Source organism: Lampetra fluviatilis, chromosome 14, assembly GCF_964198595.1.
Source record: "Lampetra fluviatilis chromosome 14, kcLamFluv1.1, whole genome shotgun sequence".
In the NCBI taxonomy this organism is placed as follows: domain Eukaryota; kingdom Metazoa; phylum Chordata; class Hyperoartia; order Petromyzontiformes; family Petromyzontidae; genus Lampetra; species Lampetra fluviatilis.
Genome location: NC_136288.1, coordinates 9,965,455 through 9,991,845, shown reverse-complemented (window position 1 = coordinate 9,991,845; position 26,391 = coordinate 9,965,455). Strand labels below are relative to the sequence as shown.

Here is a 26,391-nt window from a genome sequence, read left to right as displayed (position 1 = left end):
TTGCAGAGAAAACAATTTTTCTTGTGAATCAGTTCGCAGCTGGACGAACGCCTCCACACGAGGTGTCGTCATCAAGCGGGGTTGTTGCACCAATACCTCACTCACCACGCAGCTCAGTGCGGTTTGGTGAAGAGTGTGGATGGAGTGGTGGTGGTGGTGGGGGGGGCGTAAGACCACTGATGTTAGCCGTGGCTGGGAATCGATCTCGGGGGAGGGGGTAGTGGGGGGGGCTTCACGGGCGTAGTTCGCTCCAGCGTCTCTCTATGCGCGCGAATCTTCTTCCGTCTCAGCTGCGGGGAGCGGTGGCGCAGCGCTGCGCGACGGGACACGGCGATCCGAGCTCGAGTCCCACTCACGATCAATAACGGTGGCGAAAATTTGAATCCCGTGCTGGGCCACCCCAAGGTCGACTCAGCCTTAAATTAACGTCCGGTGCCGTGCGTCACACAACAGCACCGGAGAAACGAAGGCGGCCGGGTGTGGTGTTGGTCACCCACCCCCGTCATAGGCAATTATTAACATCACTTCCCTCAAAGAGTCTGCTAAAGGCTACATGGGGGAAGTTTGTCTGTGTCCTGTTTGTGAAACTCACGAGCCCAAGCACTCGCGTACAGCTCTGATGCCGCGAGAAAGAGGAGGGGACTCACCCCGTGACATTCTATCGCGACACGGGGGAGGGTGGCCCCGGCACGGAACGACCACCAACCCCCTCCACCCCTCGCCCCCTGGCCCAAGGGGGGGGGGGAGAGCGCCTGTGGGCATAAGTGGGGACCCCATGCAGAGCCGCGCTGAGACGGAGCGCAGAGCGGATCAGGTGCGGGACGAGAGAGAGAGAAAGAGGTGAGGCAGCGCTGCCCTTCGCAAGCAATGGGGAGACACCTCCAGTGGTGGCGAGATGTTAACTACCTCGCCTGGTATGCAGGACGTCGTGGGTTCGGGTGCCGACCCTGACGCCTGCTGCTGCTGTGTATTTGCTCCTCTGGTTTAGAAAGTTGCGTCGAGAGTGGCGGGGTTTAGGCAACCCGCGACTCCCCAGCCGCATGCGGCTCTTTAAAGACCGCTGCTTCGCGACTCGTTAGTTATGAAGGACCTCCCTTCTCGTACTGCGGATCTTGATATCTTGAGTTTTGTTTATACCGAAATCGAAACAAATGGCACGTCTTGTCGCTTTGATTGCCGACTCCTGGTTTGGAGCATGCGGCTGCTATGACTGTCCACGTGGTGACGGCAAGCCACTTTGGTTGTGCACGTGGTGATGGCAAGTCACTTTGGTTGTCACGTGGTGACGGCAAGCCACTTTGGTTGTCACGTGGTGACGGCAAGCCACTTTGGTTGTCACGTGGTGACGGCAATCCACTTTGGTTGTCCACGTGGTGACGGCAAGTCACTTTGGTTGTGCACGTGGTGACGGCAAGCCACTTTGGTTGTCACGTGGTGACGGCAAGCCACTTTGGTTGTCACGTGGTGACGGCAAGTCACTTTGGTTGTCACGTGGTGACGGCAAGTCACTTTGGTTGTCACGTGGTGACGGCAAGTCACTTTGGTTGTGCACGTGGTGACGGCAAGCCACTTTGGTTGTCCACGTGGTGACGGCGAAGTTACTTTGGTTGTCACGTGGTGACGGCGAAGTCACTTTGGTTGTCATGTGGTGACGGCAAGCCACTTTGGTTGTCACGTGGTGACGGCAAGCCACTTTGGTTGTCCACGTGGTGACGGCAAGTCACTTTGGTTGTCACGTGGTGACGGCAAGCCACTTTGGTTGTCACGTGGTGACGGCAAGCCACTTTGGTTGTCACGTGGTGACGGCAAGCCACTTTGGTTGTCCACGTGGTGACGGCAAGCCACTTTGGTTGTCACGTGGTGACGGCAAGCCACTTTGGTTGTCACGTGGTGACGGCAAGCCACGTTGGTTGTCACGTGGTGATGGCAAGTCACTTTGGTTGTCACGTGGTGATTGCAAGCCACTTTGGTTGTCACGTGGTGACGGCAAGTCACTTTGGTTGTCACGTGGTGACGGCAAGCCACTTTGGTTGTGCACGTGGTGACGGCAAGCCACTTTGGTTGTCACGTGGTGACGGCAAGCCACTTTGGTTGTGCACGTGGTGACGGCAAGCCACTTTGGTTGTCACGTGGTGACGGCAAGCCATTTTAGTTGTCACGTGGTGACGGCAAGCCACTTTGGTTGTCACGTGGTGATGGCAAGCCACTTTGGTTGTCACGTGGTGACGGCAAGCCACTTTGGTTGTCACGTGGTGACGGCAAACCACTTTGGTTGAGCTATCGTTTGTGGCCAGGTCGCTTCAGAAAAATAGCTACGGAGCTAAGTGGTTAAACATTTTTAAAGTTCAGTTTACAGCTCGCATCACGCTGTTGGACTCCATGTCATTCGGTGAGGGTCTACGTGAGCCTGTGGGTCTTTATTCGAGTCTACATGTCTCTCTGTAAGAGTCTGTAGGTCTCTGCGTGAGTCTATGTGTTTGTATGGGAATATATAGTGGACTGTATGTCTAGTTGCGAAGTCTGTGAGTCGTTTCTCTATGCCGGTCAGTGGATCTCCGTAAGTCACCGGGGGATGGATCGGTGCTTGGCGGAGCGTTCGATTTTACGATGGTGTTCGGTACCGTATTGATCTATGCGAAGTGATCGGACATTCATCCCGACGTCACTCCACTGCTGGATGAAAGCCGCCCTCTCGCTCTCAGCTTGAGTCTCTCAGCGCGGTGTCCACCTCTGTGAGTCCGAGCGCCGCGTGTCCACCCGCCGTGTTGGTGGTCCTTGTTCACCCCGTCACCCACACTCCGTGCAGTGTGGGGGTTCCACACGGCCGCTAAATGCACGCTTCTACCGAAACTCCACACATCACCGTGGGCTTAAAATTAACAAAATAAATAATAGGCGACGTTTCGGGAAATGGCCCTCGTGTATGTGCTATGAAGGGCGATCGGATCGGAACATCATCCATGACATATATATCCTCATTAAGGCCACGGTGTTATTATTGGAGAATGTGGACAGTTCTAGATTTGAAGCTTTCGTGACTGCAAGGATTCATATTCTTAGGTTCTTTCGGTAAAGTCACGTAGGTAAAAAATTATAATTAATAAAAGTCAAATTAAAAATAAAATAAAAATCACGACGTTTCGGAGGCAACACAAGTCTCTGTCATCAGGTGGGACCGTCACAGCTAGATTTACTGTATCACTTTATACAGCAAATCACTTAAAACAGCAAATCTAGCTGTGACGGTCTCACCTGATGACGGAGACTTGTGTTGCCTCCGAAACGTCGTGATTTATTATTATATTTAACTTTTATTAATTTGAATTTTAAATTTTTACCTACGTGACTTTACCGAAAAAACCTAAGAGAATGTAGACAGTGGTTTGTTATCAGTGCACCACTGCCCAACGCAGCAGCAGCAGCGGCGTCAGCGGCGGTAGCAGCGACCTCACCGTCGCATTAATCACTTCGCGACGTTTCGCCTCGACTCCTCGGGTCTCATCGGAGCGCGCCGCGCGCAAGTTCCTCCGCTCCTCGGCGCTGTTTGATCATCTCCATGGGAACGATGTTCACCTTGCTCATCGGAACAAGCTCGCCCATTCATTGCGAGCCGGTCGCTGGCCGCACGCGAACAAGGGAGCGCTGTTGTTCTATCGCCGTGCACAGGCGCTCGAATTTGATGCAAAGTAAATGCCGCGTGTCATCTGCGCCCGCTCGAGACGCGCTGCTCTGTGATTCGGACTCGTGTCACCCCCATCGCCTTATGTTCTGAACACGATCGCGCACGTTTTAGATTCGCACGGTTGGCTACGTACGCCGTGAAAGAAGTTCAACACACGTGCATACGTACATTTCCAACCCTGGCATCTCTCTGATCGAATGTGCCACGAAGAAGGGACATTGCCCAAAACATCGTCTGTAACAATCTTTTCCCTGTTAAGTGTTATTATTGACGAATGTGTTGAGATTTTTTTTCTCACATTTCACGGTAGACGATTTAAAAAAATGCAAGCAATTCCGTGGCTGTGCGCCCACATTAAGTCCAACAAAGGAATTCCTGCGGATGGCAAATTCTCTTACGCCAACGCATTGCGGTAGCAACACCACAAGAAACTCTCTAACCTGAAGCCCTCTCGTCGTGGCTAGCAGCAACAGCAGCAAACCATCCACTTTGGCATCAGGCTCCTGAACCACACCGATGCTACGGCTGCTGCTGCTGCTGCTGCCATCCTGTGCGGGAATATAAAGCGTCCGTGCAGTGGCGAAGTAACGACGACGACGACATTTGTCAGCTCAGCGGTACGGCAGTCGGTCAGGCACGGCCCCAATACAGTGGTACCTCGGTATACCTTGTTAATTCGTTCCAGAAAGTCGAGCATATTTGCGGAATACACCACGCCGCCATTGACCCTGGCCATTAACCGAGCAACCCAACGTTCCTAATAGCTCCCTCCGCAGGAATGTGTTTTGTGGTTTGACCTGCGTGGTGCAGGACATCATCACTCCACTTGCTTTGAGGAGCCGCGGCATCTGGTGTGTTTACTGGCTCGGCCTCAATATCTATGAAGTGCCATCAACAAGGGTGTTCGCGGTTCTTCTTTTGCGCGGCTGATGTAGACGAAGAGCAACAACGACAACTCCACATTCACGTGTCCAAGTCAGACAAACGTGTCAGGAGCCAGCAGCGGAGTGTATCGCTGCGATGTCTCCATTGTATTTGTGGATCGGGGCGTTGCGTCGTTATAAGTTGTACGGTCTGTCCCGAATGACCACAGTCGCACGCTACTGAAGAGTTTTTAATTTTCCAATTGTACATTAGCTATCTGCATCTGCCACGGTTTTTGCAGTGGATGTGGTTTAGGGTGGAGCTTGAGCTTCGCGGAAGATCAAGCCCAGGCATATTCTGCTTTGGGTCCTTCACAACGTGCTGTTTGTGGGGTTCACGGTGAATGTTGATAAAAGGAAATGAGAGCGCTCACCCTGCATGCAACGTTACGTGGGCTTCAAATAGCAGCAGCAGCAGTAGGCCTCGGCAAGGTAAGATAAAAGTGTAAAAACAACGAGCCTACCTTTAGAGTGATTGTATTGTATTTAATACAATACAATCACTCTACCCTTACCTTTTACACTTTAGCAGGTAAGGTAAAAGGTAAAAAGCAACGAGCCTACCTTTTACCCTACCCTTTACCCTTACCCCTTGGCATGTCGACACCTTTACCTTTACCCTTTTACCCGGTAAAAAGGGTACAATTACCTTACCTTGCCGAGGCCTAAGCAGCAGCCAGAAGGTGGAGGAATTACAACCCCTTGGCCAGCTGCACGTCAGCTGCGTCAGTGGCGGTGGTTGCTCCCACGCCCGAGTTGCGTGACTGCGGTGAGCTCCGTGAGCAGAGCCGGCCTGGTGGCTCCCATCAGGGCTGGCCGAAACAAACTCGCGCGCGGGCTTCGGTGACGAGATGTGATCTGCCTCGCTGAGTATGTAGGAGGTACGTGGGCTCGATTCCGACGCTGATACGGGACCTGTAAACATGGAGTTTGCATGTAGTTCCCGTAGTCGCGTGGATTTTTCTCCGAGTCGATCCTCCGGGTTTTCCCTTCACATTTGAAAACGTGTATTTCTCTTCTTGGTTCTTTCGGTAAAGTCACGTAGAATGGAAATAATAAAATAAAGTAAATTAAACATAACAAAATTATTTTATTATGTTTTATTTTTTTTATGTTTTATTAAAATAAAACATAATAAAATTATTTTATAATGTTGTATTTTTATTATTTTATTATTTCCATTCTATGTGACTTTACCGAAAGAACCAAGAAGATGAATCCCTGCAGTCACGAAAGCTTTAAATCGAAATTTAGCGTGTATTTCGTTAAGTATATTTGGCCGCTTTAAATTCCCACACGTAATAGGCCACTTCGATGAGCTATACTGTGTGGCGAGATCACCTCTGCAAACGAGCTCATAGCTCCATGGGCATTACCTGCTAAAAAAAAGGTTTAGTTAGAGTAGGAACAGCCGAGGCGTAACATCTTGCACGGTACCTCATTGGATATAGCCAGTCAAACAGTAGGCATCCTGCCTGTCATTAGGGGCCGTCCATAAATGACGTCACCCACCTAGGGAAGGGGGTCAGACATTTGTGACGATGTGTGACGAGGGGGGGGGGGGAGAAATGTGACATCACATCAAAATGCGCAACTTTAAATAAATATAGACAACACGTTCTACTTAATTGAATTGACTTTTTAATAAATGTTTTCTCCTACAACATCAGAGTGCAGCGCCACATTAAATACGCACTACAATGACAATAGTTTAAAGCGATTTAAGGCATGTTTTATTTTTTTGGGGGGGGGGGGGGGGCAGAGCTTTGTGACGTCATATTTGAGGGGGTGTCTGACTTTTTGTGACGCCGTGTGACGTCGTTTATGGACGGCCCCTTACTGCCTAAGAAATACAGTTAGCCGACTGTATAAACGCCACTTGTATGTTTCATAACAGTCGAGGAGATCGCATCGCGCTGCCTTGGACATGAATGGAAAAAATGCAAATGTGAAATACTGCAGCTGACGAGTGTGTTGTGTAAAAAGAGCTCGCGCGCTGTGCTGAAGACGTGCGCCTAACCACACTCCCACACAACAACAAGAACAGAAAAAAATAACAACAAAAACCCCCACGTGCAATAACAACAATGTGAAATCTCATCTTGATTTGAAGCTTTCGTGACTGCAGGGATCCATACTCTTTGGTTCTTTCGGTAAAGTCACGTGGGTATAAAATAAAATACATTAAATCACGCTCGTTTCGTGCGCAACACAAGCGTCCGTCATCAGGTGGGACAACCACAGCAAAAGTAAAGTCACCTAGAACGAGGTGGAAGTTTGTAAACAACAAAATGTCCTGGTGATGAATCGGCCAGCCTGTGCGGGGGAGACTATTCGGCGTTCCTCGTGCGTCTGCCGCAGCAGGGCGCTGTGTCCAGAGCAGCCACGTGACTCGTCCAGACACGCGCACTCCTGAGCAGCGCCTCCTCGCAACCGCTGCACTGTCGCGGCGATATTTTCGAATCGATAAGCGGACAATGAAATGAAAAAAACACAAGAACAGCGGCGGCCGTTGGCAATTAAGTGGCGGCGACGGCGTCACCACGACACTTGTTGCCAGGCTAGGTGTTAGAGAGAGGACAGGAAACTCGACGAAATCTTGGTGAATTGGAGGATAGGGGCCGCAAACAATCATGGACCCATCTTCTTGGTTCTTTCGGTAAAGTCACGTAGAAGGGAAATAATAAAAATAAAACATAATAAAATAATTCTCACGACGTTTCGACCACTACGCAAGCAGCCGTCCTCAGGTGAAGGCCAGGTCTGTCGGGGAGACAGCTCCCACAGATAATGGGAGTCGAAGGTAATAGGGCTACAGATAAGAGGAGTTCACAGCATCAAGAGTCATGGCACGGAGGGGGCGCCCGACGCGTGGAGAGAGCGTGGTTCGGTTTGTGGAGAGTTCCGCCGACAGAAATCTCCTACAGTCTCTCTTCGGCACGTCAACAACGGCGTCCTGTGGATAAACTAACCCCTGCCATATGAATGGGGAATTTCCACCATTGGCTCTGCAGGGCTGTAAATAGGAGATGAGCACCAACAGGAAGTGGCTCGGATCGATTGCATACATCGTGGTCTTCACGTCTGGACAGACACGCCGCGAATGGAATTGCAAAATGCGACCGTTTGTAATGTCTAAAACTGCTTGGGAAATTCGTTGAGTTATCGATCTTGTGAAGGTTGGCTTCACCGCAGCGGGGGTGGTCACGATTGCCGCACAGCTGCAGTGAACCCGTGGCGCCGAGCACGTTGGGCAACTCAGAATAATGGGCGAAAACATGTTTTCATTCTCAGAAACGCCAAGCGCAAAACGTCCGTGACGTTCGAGGAAGTCGTCTACGGCAGGAGCGTGCCGAGCGAGCGGCCGTGTCCCGCGAGGAGGGCGGCAGCTGCCCCACGAAGCACACCATGGGCCCCGGCGCGCAGTGCGGGGTCACGTGGGCCCTGTCTCTGCTCCTGCACGCCGCCTGTGAGCCACCCACACGGCCCTCCGGGGAGGCCTCGTCCGTCCATCCTCAAAGTTTACAGATTTCAAAGCCACTCTTGATTTCATAATCAACGTTTTTGGGTGTTAGATCGCGTTATTTATAAATGTGTCGTAACCCTCCACCACCCGACACGGCCGATCAGTAAAAAAGTGTCACGTTGACAAAAGACAAATAGTTCACTGCTTTAGCCCACCGGTGTGTTGAAGCGTGAAACCACAACATTTACAATTTGAGTACTGTGACGTTTCGCTGGTAATTGCATCCAGCATCATCGGGCAATTCGCCAGATGATGAAAGCCTACGTGTTAAACTCACTCTTGATTTATTCTCCACAATGTATTATTTGGTGATGCTGCCACATCGGCAGTGGTGCACGGTTGCCAAAGCCACTCGGCGCACTCGTCAACAACACGGTGGGCCGAAAATATGTAAACATAAGAAGGGACATAGCCCGAAACGTCGCCGATTACATATCGCGCTCGACATTACGGCATCGGTCTTTTCCCTTTGCTTATCACGTGCTGCACACGATAGGGCAGGTTAAGTCGTATTTCATAACGGTCGAATCACCTTTACCATGCATCAGATATCAAAAAGCAATATATGAACCTTATGGCGGGATCGCGGGGTCCCGAATAAATGGAGGTCAATTTTTGGCGACTCCGTCCCACCGCGCACCAGAGGTCGCAATCGGGTACCCGATACCCGTACCCTACCCGATACCCGTACCCTACCCGATACCCGGCTACCCGTACCCGGCCAGGTACGGGTACGGTTACCCGTTTGCGACCCTGGTGCGGCCGGGTACGGGCACGGGTAGGCCGTGAGTCACTGGTGAGTAACCGTTTGTCACTCATTTCGGGTAGGGTACGGGTACGGGTAAGGAACGGGTACCCATTTGCGACCCTGGTGCGGCCGGGTACGGGTAAGGAATCAAAACCTGTTTGCGACCTCTGCTGCGCACATAAACGCCGCGTCCTACCTGACGCGGATCATTCTGTTGTCATGTCGTGTCCAAGCGCAGCGAGGACGAATGCACAGAAGAGCTGAACAAGCGAATGCACTCCATGCTCGGGTATGGGCAGGATCATAAGTCTTATACAAAGCTACTCAAACTGCCTACATGACTTAAGTCCTTTATTTGTCACCACGGCATGCATAATACATTGAAACTGCTCTCTTATCTTCATTATTATTTGTGACCTACCAATGTCTGCAGCCAGGATCAATCGATGACAATCTTATTACCTGCAGATATTTAACAGATCAGATGCGTTGCACCATTAATTCCTCCTGTTCGATAATACTTCTCTTGTCCGTATGCATTTGGGCAGATAGGTTTTTTTGCGGTTAAGCCGTAGTCCCCACATACCGCTCGTATCAATGCGGATAAGAGGAGCGGCGACCCACTACTCTGTAGAATAACATTGGTATAAACGCTTGTTACAATATGAACAGCGCATTGAAAACGCGTACTATTTTATATCCTGTTTACAAAGTGTGTTCCCAAATCCACACTGAGAAACACGATTATTGACAGAGGGGTGTAAATTATTTTTTCGATAGTGGCTTTAAATTGAGGTACTGCAGGTAAGTAGTTTTCAGTTTTAAATGCATAGTTTAACAAGACAACACTTGCCACCATCCTTCAAACCCATTGGTGAAAAAGAGCAAAGTTTGTGTTAACATTATAATAGAATGTTTATGCGAGAGCCGGCGGCTTATGGGACCCCGGGGTCCCGCCATAAGGTTCATATCATCGTTTCTAGATTTGAAGCTTTCGTGACTGCAAGGATTCATATTCTTAGGTTTTTTCGGTAAAGTTACGTAGGTAAGAGGGTGAGCCAAAGGCTCACCCTCTTAAGCCTCACCTTACCATATGAATAAAAAGTGTGCTGTACTTGGCCCTTCCCCCCCTCTCCAACCATTATATAAACGGAGTGGTAGCTCCTGCAATCTCTCATTTACTTGATACAGCTGTCGTGGCTGTGACGGTTCCACCTGAAGACGGAGGCTTGTGTTGCCTCCGAAACGTCGTGATTTTTATTTTATTTTACTTTTATTAATTTTAATGTTTTACCTACGTGACTTTACCGAAAAAACCTAAGAATATCATATCATCGTGTTTATTTTTTCTGAGCGCAGGCCCAAATGCCCAAAATGTCAAGTGGCAAAATAGCACTTTGAACATTGCAAACAAACAGCACTCTTAAAGCTGTAACGGAGAAGAGTCAACACGTTACTTGAATTGAGCAATAATATTTTTGAATGTAAGAGCTTGGGGAATAGAGACGAGGAAGCGAGGGAAGAAGCAGAATGATAAGTTTCGTGTGACCTAAGTTTTTGGTGGTTGAATTGGTGAGTGGGTGGTTGAGTGGGTGGGTGAGTGATTTACAAGCAGTGTGGTGAGTGGGTGGTTGAGTGGGTGGGTGAGTGATTTACAAGCAGTGTGGTGAGTGGGTGGTTGAGTGGGTGGGTGAGTGATTTACAAGCAGTGTGGTGAGTGGGTGGTTGAGTGGGTGGGTGAGTGAGTGGGTGAGTGAGTTACAAACAGTGTGGTGAGTGGGTGGTTGAGTGGGTGGGTGAGTGAGTAACCTGCAGTGTGGTGAGTGGGTGGTTGAGTGGGTGGGTGAGTGAGTAACCTGCAGTGTGGTGAGTGGGTGGTTGAGTGGGTGGGTGAGTGAGTAACCTGCAGTGTGGTGAGTGGGTGGTTGAGTGGGTGGGTGAGTGAGTTAATCAGCAGTGTGGTGAGTTGGTGGTTGAGTGGGTGGGTGAGTGAGTTAATCAGCAGTGTGGTGAGTGGGTGGTTGAGTGGGTGGGTGAGTGAGTAACCTGCAGTGTGGTGAGTGGGTGGTTGAGTGGGTGGGTGAGTGAGTTAATCAGCAGTGTGGTGAGTGGGTGGTTGAGTGGGTGGGTGAGTGATTTACCTGCAGTGTGGTGAGTGGGTGGTTGAGTGGGTGGGTGAGTGAGTTAATCAGCAGTGTGGTGAGTGGGTGGTTGAGTGGATGGGTCAGTGAGTAACCTGCAGTGTGGTGAGTGGGTGGTTGAGTGGGTGGGTGAGTGAGTAACCTGCAGTGTGGTGAGTGGGTGGTTGAGTGGGTGGGTGAGTGAGTCACCTGCAGTGTGGTGAGTGGGTGGGTGACTGAGTAAGTGTCTTGTTTTGTGACCTGCATTGTAGCTGCTTCAATACAGTGTGTGGTGGATGAGACGAAACAGTGAGTGTCTGGTAGACCGAGTCCCCGATATGGATGGAAGGATCACTGAGTGAAGTTCACGAGAACAGTAACCGCCATGGTAGTCGCGATAGAAGAGCGATGAGGAGGTGGCCGACCGCCGGTGAGCGAGTGACTGCAGTGAATGAGTTCATCAATAAACCATGGGCCACCATTGCCACCAGACATCTCCAATGCCAAATTCCACAGCTCGATATCAAATGAACTCTTCCGAGCAAGAAGCTATCACAATGCCGTGTCCGTTTCTCCTGCTGCTGTGCACAGTGGTGCAGGCTCGGCCCCAGGTCTTCGACGTCGAGCCGCGCTACGGAAGTGTGAACGGAGCCACGCGACTCACCATCTCTGGCACCGGTGAGTGGCTTCTGGCGGTCGGCATGGATAGGATGCTCAGACTTTCTGGAATGGCTGCCTCTTGCTCATGGAATGTTTAAAAGTAGTTTCTGCCCCTGGTAGAGTATACCGGGTAATGTATCGTTTTTATTTTATATCATCATGGTGCCTGGAGACATTGTGAAGGTTGCGTAATCGGTGCACGTTAGTATATTGTTATGCTTGTGTAGGGGTGTCAGGGGAAGGATTCCCACCAATAGGAGGGTTAGTGGGAGGGGTAATCGAGGAGATATAAGGGGAGAACGGGCGGGAAGAAGGGGCCTTTGGCGGGAACGAGAAAAGGATTGAAAGACGAACCCCCTGCAATCTTGTGTCGGCTCTCCTTTACACTTGTTTACCCAGTAAAGACTGAAGGAGTCTCAAGACTTTTTTTAGGGAGGGTCCCGCTAAGTTTTTTCGCAAGGGAGAGACGGTCGCCGTACGTTTCCCGTGATTTTTTCAAAACTTGGAAAATGTGGATCATGGCGTCGGCACACAATGGCCTCCTCTTCTTCAAGTGACGTCACGGGGACATTCACTTCCACTGCGAGTGAAGCGGAATGGCGCTTGCTACTTCACGCAGCATTTGCCAGGGCAGCCTCGCCTACAATTTGAACCGCGGAATCTTTGGAACGAGCCACAAATGCACAAAGCTCACCCACCTCCCTGCGTATTAAACCGTCACGCAAATTGCGGTCATCCTCACAGTAGCAGTGGCTTTTGGCTGGTAAGTGAACAAAGATGGCCACCGCATTGCACGCGTTCAGTTGTGCTTCTACGGCCGTCTGGAACGATCTTCCTTCCGATATTAGGAAGCCACTGGAGCTATTCACTTTCAAATCTAGGTTGAAAAGTTATTTATTTAGAACTGCTTTCAGTGTTTAGTTTGTTGTCCTTTTCTAATACCTCCGATTAGCATGGTTAGCTAGGTACTGTGCGAAAAAAGTTTAACGTGCTTAAATCATCACACCGCTCGGCTATGTCACCTGCACTGCACGAACGTGCCTCGCGCATGAAGTCAACGCGCCGAGCTCCAGAACATACCGGGTGAAGGCGTTAGATGCCACGGTAGCGAGATGTTAACTACTTCGCCTGGTATGCAGGAGGTCGTGAGTTCGACCGGACCCTGACATCTGAATATTTGGAGTTTGCGTGTCTCTCTCTCTCTCCGTGGTCGCGTGGATTTTGCTCCAGGAGCTCCAGTCTGTCCATCCACATTTAGAAACATGCGTTTAAATTATTTGGCCGCTTTAAATTTCCACGTGATAAGCCACTTCGTTGAGCTATCAAATATGACTAGGGTCGCTTCAGAAAACGAGCTACATAGCCCCGTGGACCTTACCTGGTAATAAGTATAACCCGTAAAAACAAAGTTTTTCACTCTAAATCCTTTATATGCGTGGCGGCGAGAGTCCTCTCGTCCTCTGGCTTGAGATGGCTGCCACCTATGGGTCAGATGATTGCATTGCACCATTAAGCAATTGGTAATTAAATATAATATTTTAGTCCTAAAAAGTGTAAAATTTTGGAAAAAAAATTTCACGAACATTAATTGTCACGCACAACGAGTCTGTGTGGAACATGTCAGCTCGATTGGATCACGGGAAGTGGGTTATAAAACGATCGAAAGATTTGCACGGTCCTAAGCAAGCAAGCAAGCAAGTGAACTTAATATAAAGGATTTAAAAATAAAATAGTTTAGTTTTAGCCGTGAGACTCAATGAGTGCGACGGCGTTTGGCTGGCACGGGAGTGCACAGGTTTCGCCCAGGAGAGCCAGGTGAGCTTCGGCGACGGGGACTCGCAGCTGGGCAACGCCGTGTTCCTGGTGTCATGGAGGCACTCGGTGGCATGCGACGTGGAGAAGGACTCGAGCCACGAGAACATCATCATCTGCTACACACGGTCTGTCGGCCTTCACCCGCGCTGCTCATGGCAGCCTCATCCCGTGCGTTGTTGCTCCGCGATGGGCGGCGGTGTGCGCCGGTATGCCGCGGTGTTTAGGGGAAATGGCAGTCTGAGTGAGTGAGAGTGAGTGTGAGTGTGTGTGAGTGTGTGTGTGTGAAAGTGAGTGTGGTGAGAGTGTGTGTGAGAGTGAGTATGTGAAAGTGAGTGGGAGTGAGTGGGAGTGAGTGTGTGTGTGAAAGTGAGTGTGGTGAGAGTGTGTGTGAGAGTGTGAAAGTGAGTGTGAGTGTGTGTGAGAGTGTGTGTGAGAGTGTGAAAGTGAGTGTGAGTGTGTGTGAGAGTGTGTGTGAGAGAGTGTGTGTGAGAGTGTGTGTGAGAGTGAATGAGTGTGTGTGAGAGTGAGTGTGGTGAGAGTGTGTGTGAGAGTGAGTGTGGTGAGTGTGTGTGTGAGAGTGAGTGTGTGAGTGAGTGGGAGTGAGTGTGTGTGTGAAAGTGAGTGTGGTGAGAGTGTGTGTGAGAGTGTGTGTGAGAGTGAATGAGTGTGTGTGAGAGTGAGTGTGGTGAGAGTGCGTGTGAGAGTGAGTGTATTTGAGCGTGTGTGAAAGTGAGTGTGGTGAGAGAGTGTGTGAGAGTGAGTGAGTGTGAGAGTGAATGTATTTGAGTGTGTGTGAAATCGAGTGTGGTGAGAGTGTGTGTGAGAGTGAGTGTGTGAGTGAGTGGGAGTGAGTGTGTGTGTGAAAGTGAGTGTGGTGAGAGTGTGTGTGAGAGTGTGTGTGAGAGTGAGTGAGTGTGAGAGTGAGTGTATTTGAGCGTGTGTGAAAGTGAGTGTGGTGAGAGAGTGTGTGAGAGTGAGTGAGTGTGAGAGTGAGTGTATTTGAGCGTGTGTGAAAGTGAGTGTGGTGAGAGAGTGTGTGAGAGTGAGTGAGTGTGAGAGTGAGTGTATTTGAGCATGTGTGAAAGTGAGTGTGGTGAGAGTGTGTGTGAGAGTTAGTGTGTATGGTTTGTGGGGAACGGTAGTGTAGCGGCTAGCGCGCTGCACTACAAACCTGGCGACCCGGGTTCGATTCCTGCTCACGGCCAACAACACCAGTGACGATTATCTGAACTGGTACTGGGCCTCCTCTAGGTCGACTCGGCCTCAAAGGAGTACCTGGTGCGATGTCTAAACATCGCCACTGGGGAGACAAAGGCGGCCAGGCGTGGTTTTGGCCACTCACCCCCTCAATGGCTCGCTAATAGCACTTGCCCCTACAGTTTGTTAAGGCTTTACGGGGGATCCTTGTCTTTGTGTGGTTTACCACTAAACCACGTGAAAAGAATAGAACACTGCCACGCAAAAATGAATTGTCGCGCCCGCGTGCATTTTAATGCGCAGATTGTCGTCATTTCAGCTCACGCCGGAGAGTTGAATGATGTTCACAACCCGGGTTTATCAGCGATTGGGATGTGCGACGTTTCACTTGAGACCACGGCAAGCGTCGTCAGGACAAGATGCGGGAAGCCAGAATGAACACCATCATCCAGCCCGACTTCTTAAATGGGTGTCGTGACCTCACAGTAAGAACGAATTGTTGGGCTGTGTCAGGTGGTGGAGGGGTCTTAACGACACAGATTCGGTCGGGTCATTGTGCCCGAGGCCCAACGTTTTCTTGCGAATCGCAACGTGGGCTGCGCGACCATCCGCGTGACGCTGCGTTGTGCAGGACACGTGCTAAAGAAGGGGGTTTGCTGCTGCCTGTCGTGCCCGCTGCTGTAGGCCGCTACTGGAAGACAAGTACAGCGTGCAAGTGACCGTCGACTCGGTGCCTGTCCACAAGCAGGACATCTGCAACGGCGTTGATAAGAAATGGAAGTGCACCTTCAACGTGAGTTTACCCCCGGCTGTCTGCAAAGCCTGGATCCTGACTAACATGCACCAGATGAAAATGTGATGTAATCTTTGTTTGAATTTAAAACAAGCCTCTCATTTTGTTGAACTGGTATTTTCAAGAAGTTCACTTTAGGCTCATCTACAGCTTTGCTCGTACTCGTACCCAGCATCTGCGAAAAGTAATTCATGAACTATTTAGTTTGACATTTGTTGCGATCCTCCTTCTGGAATTGCTCTGTCGCCGTCCGACAATCTCACCCAGATCTGGTTGAATGCCGGCAAACCGAGCGTAACCACGTGGGAGTCCAGAATCAACACCTCATTTGAAACCCAAACATTACACATCTTGGCTTTGACATTCCTCCTCCTCGAAGACACCGCTGTGACCATCAACCGCATCCAATCAGCAGACCAATGTGCATGTCTCCTTCATAGATGGAAAATTAAAGACACAGCCAGAGTGCGACTGTGGCCATACAGCCCAAACTAAATCACTGTGAAAACTTAATTTGGAGCTTTCGTGATTGCAGGAATTATTCTTTGGTTCTTTCGGTAAAGTCACGTATCAAGATAAAATAATAGTATTCTAGTATTTAATTTAATTTATTATTTTATCTTGATACGTAACTTTACCGAAAGAACCAAAGAATAAATCACTGTGGTCTGAGCTCCTACAGCTGAGAAGGAAGCATTGGAAAACTACATAAACTCCGTCTCTTCTGAAGCCCTCTCGGTGGCCAGCAGACCTCGGCATTGCCATTCAGCTCCTGAACGTGTTGCCGCTGCCATCATGCACGAGAATAGTCGAGTAGAATCTGGTAGAAACAGCCGTTCCTCATGTCGTACACAAAAGCAAAATCATAACGGGCGCACACATTTTCCTGTCTTCTCTTCGCACGAGGAGCCCGTTTCACGCTTTGGAAGAAGCCATGCTTCTAACGTCTTAATTGAAAGAGTGGCTGTGGGAGAGAGTTTGGGTCGTTGGCACGACCAAAGGTGAAACTTTTCCCCTGCTAATTCTATAAAATGCAGTCTCGAGTTAAAGGTCATCGCTCAGTTTAACACGTCGGGCTCACTCTGACGAAACGCCACCGCTCTTTCCAAAAGCACTGCCGCCGCCAACGCCGTTCTCGGCAAAAATCAACGGCACTTTGGCTTCTACGCGACAGAGTGAGTTGCGTGTGGTGAGATACGGGAGTTGTGCTTGAGGGGGATTAATCTGTCCTCGCTGTTCACACACGCGCCTCCGTCCCTGCAGACCGAAATGTGGAAAACGCCGTACATCGAATCGATCAGCCCCACGTCCGGCCCCCCAGGTGAGCGTGCGTCCAACGCCCCCCCCCACCACCGAACCTCATTGTCACCGTAAAGTACAACATCAGCATGTACGTGGTGTGCATCCCCGTTCTGTACGGCGGTGGTGTAGTGGTTAGCGCGCTGCGCTACGAACCCGGCCACCCATGTTCGATTGCCGCTCATGGCCAACACCAGTGACGATTGTCTGGAACTGATCCTGGGCCTCCCCTAGGTCGACTCGGCATCAAATGAGTACCTGGTGTGGTGTGTAAACATCGCTAATAGGGAAACAAAGGTAGCCAGGCGTAGTGCTGGCCACCCACCCCCTTCGTGTGCCGTGCCGGCCATCATAGGTGCTCTCTAACAGCACTTGCCCCAACAGTCTGTTAAAGCTGTACAGAGGATCTTTATCTTTATATTTTTTGGTTCTTTCGGTAAAGTCACGTAGATAGAAAAAATAAAATAAAAAAATAAAGTGGATAAAAATAATAAAAATAAAATAATATTATTTTTCTATCTCCGTGACTTTACCGAAAGAACCAAAGACTCTGAATTCCTGCGGTCACGAAAGTTTCAAGTCAAAATTTCATCTATATCTTTTGCAGCACTCAAATTCCGGGGCGTGACATAAACGTGCACATAGCCCCCGCCTCCAGCAACCACCAATTGCCCTGATTTTCGGTCGCACAAGCCACCAGCGTTTCGCAAACTCTGTTGCATGTTCTCGGCGGAGAGGGGAAAAGGTGGTTTGGGTTTCATTGCTCGGGCATCTTCTTCTGAACGTACATTTCACTCGACGCTGTGTCAAGGGGCGCCACTGTGGCGAGATGTTAACTACCTCACCTGGGATGCAGGAGGGTTGTGGTGTTCGATCCCGACCCTTACGCCTGTATATTTGGAGTTTGCACGTTCTCCCCTTGGTCGCGAGGATTTTCCTCCGGGTCGTCCGGTTTCTCTCTCCACATTTCGAAAAATCTGTTTTAGTTATAAATCTCCATGTAACGAGCCACTTAATTGAGCTATCATTTGTGACCAGGTCGCTTCTGCAAAATGAGCAGTATAGCTCAGTGGGGTAAGATAAAACATAGTTTAGTTTAAATCTTGACTTAAAGCTTTCGTGACTGCAGGAATACATATTCTTTGGGGCTTTCGGCAAAGTCACGTAGATAGAAATACAAATATCACGACGTTTCGATCGCAACGCAAGCAATCGTCATTAGGTGGTTGACGGATGACGATTGTTTGCGTTGCGATCGAAACGTCGTGATATTGTTATTTCTATCTACGTGACTTTACCGAAAGACCCAAATAATATAGTTTAGTTTATTTACCCTCACGTTCATGTGTTCAGCGATTCGCCTGTGTTACGTACATTGCATACCTGTGACGTAGGTTCTATTATTGGCACATCGCCGCTGTTTTAGCGTTTTAATCGCTGCGTTTATGAGTGTGTCTCTTGTATTTAATGTTTCTATTTGTTTTGTACGAGCGGACGCATCGTTCTTTGCTGCTGTCCAGATCCCCGTGTAAAGTGTACCCTCATTTGTCTGAGCGCGATCTGAATTCAATGGCTTTGTCATCCACGGTGGACGTATGAACTGAAGCGATTTGCAACGAATTCGTTTGTGGCATTGGCCTTTATTTAAATACAAGTTGAACTTCAGCTTAACCGGGAGATGTTGATGGTGGTGAGCGATGAAACATGGCTGACGGTGAGATGGCGCGTGTACACGATGGTGATTTTGACGGTGACGACGTTGATGATGTTGGCGACGGTGATGTCGATGGTGGTGAACAGGCACCGTGGTGACGCTGCGAGGGAACGTGTACACGAGCGTGTACGGCAACAACGTGGCCTTGAGCACCAACGGGAAGTCCACTCGGGTTCAAAGGTGACCACCTGCTCCTCTTCCTCCACCTCGCTCGGCACTGCTGGTCAACACTTGCGTCTCTGTCCCACCGCTGCTCGTTGGGACAGACACATGGCGGCGTAATCGACATTCATAATCAACGTTTTTGGGTTTAGATCGCGTTATTTATAAATGTGTCGTAACCCTCCACCACCCGACACGGCCAATCAGTAAAAAAGTGTCACGTTGACAAAAGACAAATAGTTCACTGATTTAGCCCACTGGTGTGTTGAAGCGTGAAACCACAACATTTACAATTTGAGTACGACGTTTCGCTGGTAATTGCATCCAGCATCATCGGGCAATTCGCCAGAATTTTGTGGTTTCACGCTTCAACACACCGGTGGGCTAAAGCAGTGAACTATTTGTCTTTTGTCAACGTGACACTTTTTTACTGATTGGCCGTGTCGGGTGGTGGAGGGTTAAGACACATTTATAAATAACGCCATCTAAACCCAAAAACGTTGATTATGAATAATATTGGTCGCGAAAGCCTACGTGTTAAACTGTAATCGACATTATCGCCATACATTCAGTGTTTTGTGATGGTAGTCTGGAGAGCTTTTCTACGCACAACGCTGGTGGTGGTGGCTTTGCATCTGGCCTGTAATCCAGCACTGCGGAGGCAGCGAGGGTTGGCGTGAAACTCCCTTCCCGTGGTCATCGAGGAGGATTCGTACCCCTGGCTTGCCAGAAGGCAGCACAGCGAAAATGTGGACTCCACCTGTTCTTTCTGTGTGGGATAGAGTGTTTCCCCCTCGCACGCGTGGGCTTTCTCTGGGTACTCTGGTCTCCTCCCACAGGTAAACACTCATTTATTGGTTGATAACACTTTACTATATAAGGCTACAGCGAATGCTTTGTTATTATAAAATTTCCCGCGGGCACGGCAGAACCTGCTTCACTCCCTGGTGAGTCTTCTTGGTTCTTTCGGTAAAGTCACGTAGAAGGGAAGTAATAAAATAATACAAATAAAACATAATAAAATAATTCTCACGACGTTTCGGCCACAACGCAAGCAGCCGTCCTCAGGTGAAAACCGGGTCTGTCGAGGCGACAGCGTCTGAATGAAACAGCACACGGGTGAGTGATGCGTTCGTGATGGTGCGGCGAGAGTGAGCGGGGCTGTGGGGGACTTTGTGTCTGTGTGTGTGTGACCCGCAGGGCCTATGCAGGAGGCATGCCCTGCGAGCTGCTGTTGCCCAACTCTGACTCCCTGTGAGTGAGCCACACAGCACTCACTCGCTCGTTCGCTCACACGCCGAGTACAGAGAGCATACTCCTCACCCCTCACTCTCCACCACTCCTCACTACTCATCGCTAACTACTCACTCCAGAGACAAATGCAAAGGTCCCCCAGATAATCATTGCCGTTGTTGGCCATGAGCGGGAATCGAACTCGGGTGGCCAGGTTCGTAGGGCAGCCCGCTGCTAACCACGACATCACTGCTCCCCATTAAAGACAAAGGCCACTCGCTCCTCACCACTCTTACGACCACGCACTCCACCCGTCACACCTATGACCCTGTGACTTCACGTGTAAGTACACAGAGACTCTCTCTGTGCATGCGCGTGTCTCCTCTTCAGCAGCTGCTACTCCAAGCCGCTGGGATTGCTTTCATTGAACACGTAGGATTTCGTGACCAATATTATCCATAATACAGGTGTTTTGGGCTTTGCTCTCCAACACATCGGTGTGCTGTACCAGTAACGAATTAGCACGTTCTGTTTACATGATAAACCTTACCAATTGGCTGTGTCGGGTGGTGGCAGGTTTAACGGCACATATATGTACGCGATCTAACCCAAAAAACCTGCATCATGGGATTACTTGTTCCACGCCGCGTGTGTTTTCGTGTTTGTTTCTGCGGCGTGGCCCCACGCCGCTTGCATCGTGCGTCAGATTTAGAATCTTTGTTTAGACCGGAGGAGGAATCCGATGAGCTATGAAGCTCTTTTTCGCAGATGTCCAGCATGAGCACGGGGCCAGAAAGTTACACCAACAAACAATACAACAATGCACGATAGGAGTGAAAAATAGAGAAAATGGTCAGCAAGTCACTGAATGTAAAAGAATGAATTCATTGTACCAGTCCGGTTTAAAATGTTTATATCAGCCTCATTGCTCCGTGGCAAATCCCCCAATGTCCTCGACAACTGCTCCTGAGCTCGCGCCCACCGCACGCGATGCTACATGGGCACGGCAAGCTGGCGGCGTGGTGTGCGACAGAATGAGTGTCTGCGATACACAGTATATACGGAGGGATTATGCACGCGCGAGCCTCATATACCCAACGGGATAGAAGCAAGGCCACAACAATGAGCAACGGATGGAAAGCTTCGATCCCGTAATCGCTGTACGGTAATCGTTGCGACTTCCAGCGCGGGATCGAGCGCGATTTGTAGATCCTGTTGCGTGGGCTTAAGCATGGGGTTGAGCATTGGGTCGAGCATGCAATTGGAATCACTCTCGATTTCTGTTCCGCAACTCCTTATAAAGGGCAAAGCGCACGCCCAGGCTGCCCTTACTTTGGCACGACACTCCTACTTCACGTGATCATTATTATCACGGACACGTTTCCACCGCTTTCCAGCACCGGGGTGGCTAGACGGGGGGGGGGGGGGGGGGGGGAGCGCAACGCTCACTACGCAGCTACCTCACGCGCATTCTGAGCCATCTTCTGCTCCTTCGAATGCGCATCGAGGCATTTGGTGCTCACCTTCTGCCCACGGCAGGTTGGAAGTCCGCCTTCCCATGGGTGCAGGTGTAATGTAGTAACTCGGCGGGAGACGACTTCACGGGTAACACACTCTTTATTTTATCAAACTCGTTTACAGGTGACTAACACCTACTTTGTATCTCGGGTGACAAACACCCACTTAGCTACTTGGCGACTAACGCCCACTGAGCTACTCGGATGACCAACATCCACTTAGTATCTCGGGTGACAAACACCCACTTAGCTACTCGGCGACTAACGCCACGGAGCTACTCGGATGACCAACATCCACTTAGCGACTAACGCCCACTGAGCTACTCGGATGACCAACATCCACTTAGCTACTCGGCGACTAACGCCACTGAGCTACTCGGGACACTCCCTGCCCGGGGTATCCGTCTCGACTGTGGGTCCCCAGCCCGACCCACGGGGGCGTCGGACCCCGGGTCCCACAGCCTCGCCTCCGAGCCACACAGGGCCCCGGTCCCCACAAGGACGGCGGGACTAGGGGTCTCGGGGCACTAGGTCTTCAGCTCCGTCTTCGGGTCTTCAACTGGGTAACTCTCCCCGAGTGCTCTCGCGCGTCCCCCTTTATACCCCACCTGCGGACGTCGCTGCGAGCACCCACTTATTCGACCAATCGCCGGGCGCTGGCTACGATCCTGTTTTCCCACATCTCATCGTGCCTCACCACCCACGCCGCGCCGCCCCGTCATCTGTCACTCCCGGCGCGCGCGTCCACACCACGCCCACAACGCGTGCCCAACCCCGCACCCCGCGCCGCCCCGTGATCCATCACTGTCACAGTCGGCGCACGTCAATACCACCACTACATCACCCCCTACCACATAGCTCGCAGCCGACCCGGCTGCTATAAAAATATACAAACCGCCCTGTGTGCCCCGTAACACAACACAACAACAAGAACAACTAACGTAACAACACAACACGACGCGAACACTACCATCCGCAGCCATCAACCAGTGCCACCGCGACAATAGAACAATATATACAAACCGGCGAGTGACAATAGCAATGTGTATGCAAAAAGGAAAATAAATGGAAATTTTTTTTTTTTCTTTCGACTCGTGCAGTGTCCCCTTCTTTTTCCGAGCGTCCCTACAACGGGACATTACCCCGGCAGAGGGGAACACCGGGCGAGCTCGGTGTAGAGAAAAAAACGTCTTCATGAAAATTGTTGAGCCCTAGCCCGAGTCCGCCTTGCCGGTCCGTCGTACGGCACCAGACGCGGTTGAACGTCCGGTGGTGCCGGCGGTTCAGGAAGACATCGGCCAGGCATCGAGGACCCGTGCGTGCCCCGGGGTTCAGGCTCTCGACGGTCAGCAGCCGTCAAGCCCGAGGCACCTGGGGGTGGGTCAGGTGGAGACACGTGAGGATCAGCCTGCGACACCTCCCTCCCCGAGTCGACAGTCACATCACACGCCCGGTCGTCACGGCACAGAACGGGGTCACACGGTGCCGCATAGGGCTTCAGTCGGGAGGGGTGCACGTACCAACGGCGTTTCCCCCATTTAATCTGTATACTCTGGGGTCGTGCAACCCGCACAATTTCCACCGGTCCCCTCCAAGGTCTCAACAACTTGGGGGACGTAGCCAACGGTGCATGTGGACAATGCAGCCAGGCCTTATCGCCTGGTTTCCAATCATGCGTATGCACCCTCCGCTCATGCAATTTCTCGTTCGCAATTTGCCGCGACCGCGAATTCAACCTTGCCGCCTCCCGCGCTTCAGTCAATTTGGCGATATTAAATTTGATGTGGTCTGCCAATTTAGATTTTGCACGTGGCTGGGAAATCCCCAGTTGGACGTCCATGGCCGGATCGGCCTCCCGCCCATACATAAGAAAAAATGGGGAAAACCCCGTCGCCGCATGAGCGGCCATTCGATAGGCCGCGAGTACCCCCGGCACCTGTAAGTCCCAATCAACCTGATCGTCGCAGACCTGTTGGCACAACATAGACGTAATCGTCCTATTCAGACGCTCAACCATCCCGTCAGTCTGCGGGTGGTAGGGGGAAGTACGCACTTTCTTTGTACCCAACAGGTCGCACACCTCGCGCAACAAAACGCTCGAAAAATTCTTTCCTTGATCCGTCAGCAAGCGTTCGGGGGCGCCCTTGTCCAAAACATAACCCTGGACAAAGGCGTCCGCCACCGCCGCAGCCGACTGGTTGGCGAGCGGCCATGCCATAGGCCATCGGGTGAAGTATTCCACGCCAACCAGCAGGAACCTATTTCCCCTTGGTGTAGCCGGAAAGGGCCCCAAGATGTCCAACGCTACCAATTCGTTTATGCGCGAAACCTGAATGGATTGCAGCGGTGGATTAGCTGCCAATGGTGGCGGTTTCCTTTTGGCGCACCCTACGCATCCCTTAAGAATATTCGCCACGTCGTTACCCATCCCCGGCCAATAATAGTCTCGCTGGATTAGGGCGAGCGTTTTGTGAAAACCCAGATGCATGAGCCGTTCATGAGCTGCCAGAACAACCCTACCCCGCATAGCAACAGGCACAACGAGCACGTGACGCCGGGACATGTTGTCCCACTTCATCAAAAGGCCCTGTCTGCACACCCAGGAACCGACCCGCGCCTCCCCTACCTCGGGAGCGCCAACTTTCCGACGTAGCGTAAGTAGGGAGCTGTCGGACATCTGGAGGCGGCCCCACTCAATGAGGGGCAACGACAACAGCGAATCCCTCCCCGTGGGGGCGTCCTCTCCCGGGGTGTCAGTGGCGGCGAGCGCAACTCCCGGGGTGCCGGCAACCGGGGGTTTGCACCGCGCCGATCCCAACAAACACGTGCAGTCCGTGCACGGAGGCAACCGCGACAAGGCGTCCGCATTTGAGCGTCGCAACCCCTTGCGGTAAATCGTCGTGAATTGGTAGTCTTGAAGGACCTCCAACCATCGGGACAATTGGCCCGATGGCTGGGCCACGCGCATAGCGTATTGTAGAGCCGCATGGTCCGTACGGACCGTAAAATGACGGCCGTAAAGATACGGCCGGAATTGCTGTGTAAAAAACACAATGGCTAACAATTCACGACGAGTTACGCAATAGCGTTGTTCGGCGGGGGAAAGAACTCTACTACCGTAGGCGACCACCCGTTCAACCCCCCCGACCACCTGTGAGAGCACCCCCCTGATACCCGTATTGCTGGCGTCTGTGTCAAGCAAAAACGGTTGTGTGAAATCGGGGTAACACAAGGGGGGAGCCTGCACCAAGGCGTCACGGAGGGAGCAGAACGCAGCCTCCTCTTCCGCCCCCCAGTGAAACCTCACACCCTTAGCCGTCAAAGCGTGCAGGGGCCTGGCTATGGTGGCAAATTGCTTGACAAAACGACGGTAATAGGAGGCGAAACCAATGAAACTACGAACCTCCGTGACCGAGGTTGGCGTTGGCCATGAGCTGACGCAATGCGTCTTAGCAGGGTCCGTCGAGATCCCTGAACGACTCACGATATGGCCCAAATACCTGACCGATTCCCGAAGCAGAAAACATTTAGCCGGTTTAAATTTAAGCTTAGCGGAACGCATCCTGAGGAACACCGCTCTCAGTCGCTGGAGGTGCTCCTCGAAAGTCCGACTAAAGACGATGATATCGTCGAGATAAATCAAACAGGTATCCCATTGGAGGCCCGACAAAACCAATTCCATGAGTCTCTGGAACGTGGCGGGAGCGGAATGTAAGCCCATGGGCAAACGGTTGAATTCAAATAGGCCCCCAGGTGTCCGGAAAGCAGTTTTAGGTTTAGACTCGTTATCGAGTGGCAATTGCCAAAATCCAGAAAGCAGATCGAGTGTGGAAAAAAACTGCGCTCCCGCCAAGGCATCCAGCGACTCATCCATCCTGGGGAGCGGATACGCATCCGCCATCGAGATTTTGTTTAAGCGGCGGAAATCGACACAAAACCGCAAGGACCCGTCCTGTTTCTTTACTAGGACAATAGGAGCACCCCACGGACTAGAAGAGGGCGAAATGATATCGGCCGCCAACATATCATTAACCGCCGATTGCACATGTTCCTTCTCGGCTGGGCTGAGCCGGAAGGGATTCTGACGAATAGGGGCCGCGTCCCCTGTAGCTATGTGGTGGCGCAACAGGTCAGTGCAGCCGATATCGTACTTATGTTTGCTGAACACGTCAGCAAACTCGATTAGCAAACCCCTCAATGCTCCCAATTGCACCGCGGACAAGTTAGCAGAACCGGCACACAACGAGTCCAACCACTCAGTCCCCTCATCACTTGGAGGATGCGACTTAACAGTGAAATCTGCTTGAGCCACGAGCCGTTCCTCAACGGGTAGCGGCGCGGCGTGAGCCAGCACCGTTCCCTGCGCAATTACGGCCGGCCGCGACCCCGTATTCAGGACCATTACGAACGGCTCACTGTCCCCTCTCACCATGGTTTGAGCAACCGCTAAGTCGAGGCCCCTACTGGCTCTGTTAGACGGCCCCAACAGCACCCCCTGTGCCTCCGCACCCACCTCGAGTGGCTTCCTGAACCGAAGGGGTACTAACATTTGCGATCCCGGGGGCACCCGTACAGTGTGAGTCGCCAGCGCCTGCACCGTCGCACAAACCGTGCGCATTTTGGTAGGGCTCGACAAGAACGCAACCCGCCGACCTGACGGAAGCTCTATGCAGGCCTGATCTATAAGAATTTTGATGGGCATTTTGGACAAAAAGTCCGTACCTAGCAAACAGGGAACGGCCAGCGATGATGATACAAAAATAGGGCCCGCCAATTTGATGTCACCAATGCAAATAGTCGCCCGAATCTGGCCGATGATCCCCAGGGATCCCCCATTCGCCGCATAAAATGGCACGTCTACTGGCAGAAGGGGTCTACTTTGGACGGGAAGAATGTTATAAATAAGGTCCGAGATGATGGTGGCCGACGCACCCGTGTCAACAAGCACCCGGACCTCAACCCCGTCAATGAACCCCGTTACCACGGACGACCCGGCCGACGC

The 26,391-nt window shown here is 51.2% G+C and overlaps 1 protein-coding gene across 1 annotated transcript in view; it reads left to right on the top strand.

Annotated features, from left to right (window-relative positions):
- The first annotated feature begins 767 nt into the window (after nucleotides 1-767).
- Nucleotides 768-26,391, top strand: part of LOC144935857 (fibrocystin-L-like) — a 159,296-nt gene continuing 133,672 nt past the window's right edge. The window contains 8 exon segments of the mRNA XM_078862684.1: nucleotides 768-840; nucleotides 7,900-8,074; nucleotides 11,591-11,677; nucleotides 13,455-13,599; nucleotides 15,356-15,464; nucleotides 16,728-16,785; nucleotides 18,564-18,657; nucleotides 19,840-19,893. Of these exon segments, the coding sequence (XP_078718810.1) occupies nucleotides 8,014-8,074; nucleotides 11,591-11,677; nucleotides 13,455-13,599; nucleotides 15,356-15,464; nucleotides 16,728-16,785; nucleotides 18,564-18,657; nucleotides 19,840-19,893 (608 nt within the window). The 5' untranslated portion in view covers nucleotides 768-840; nucleotides 7,900-8,013.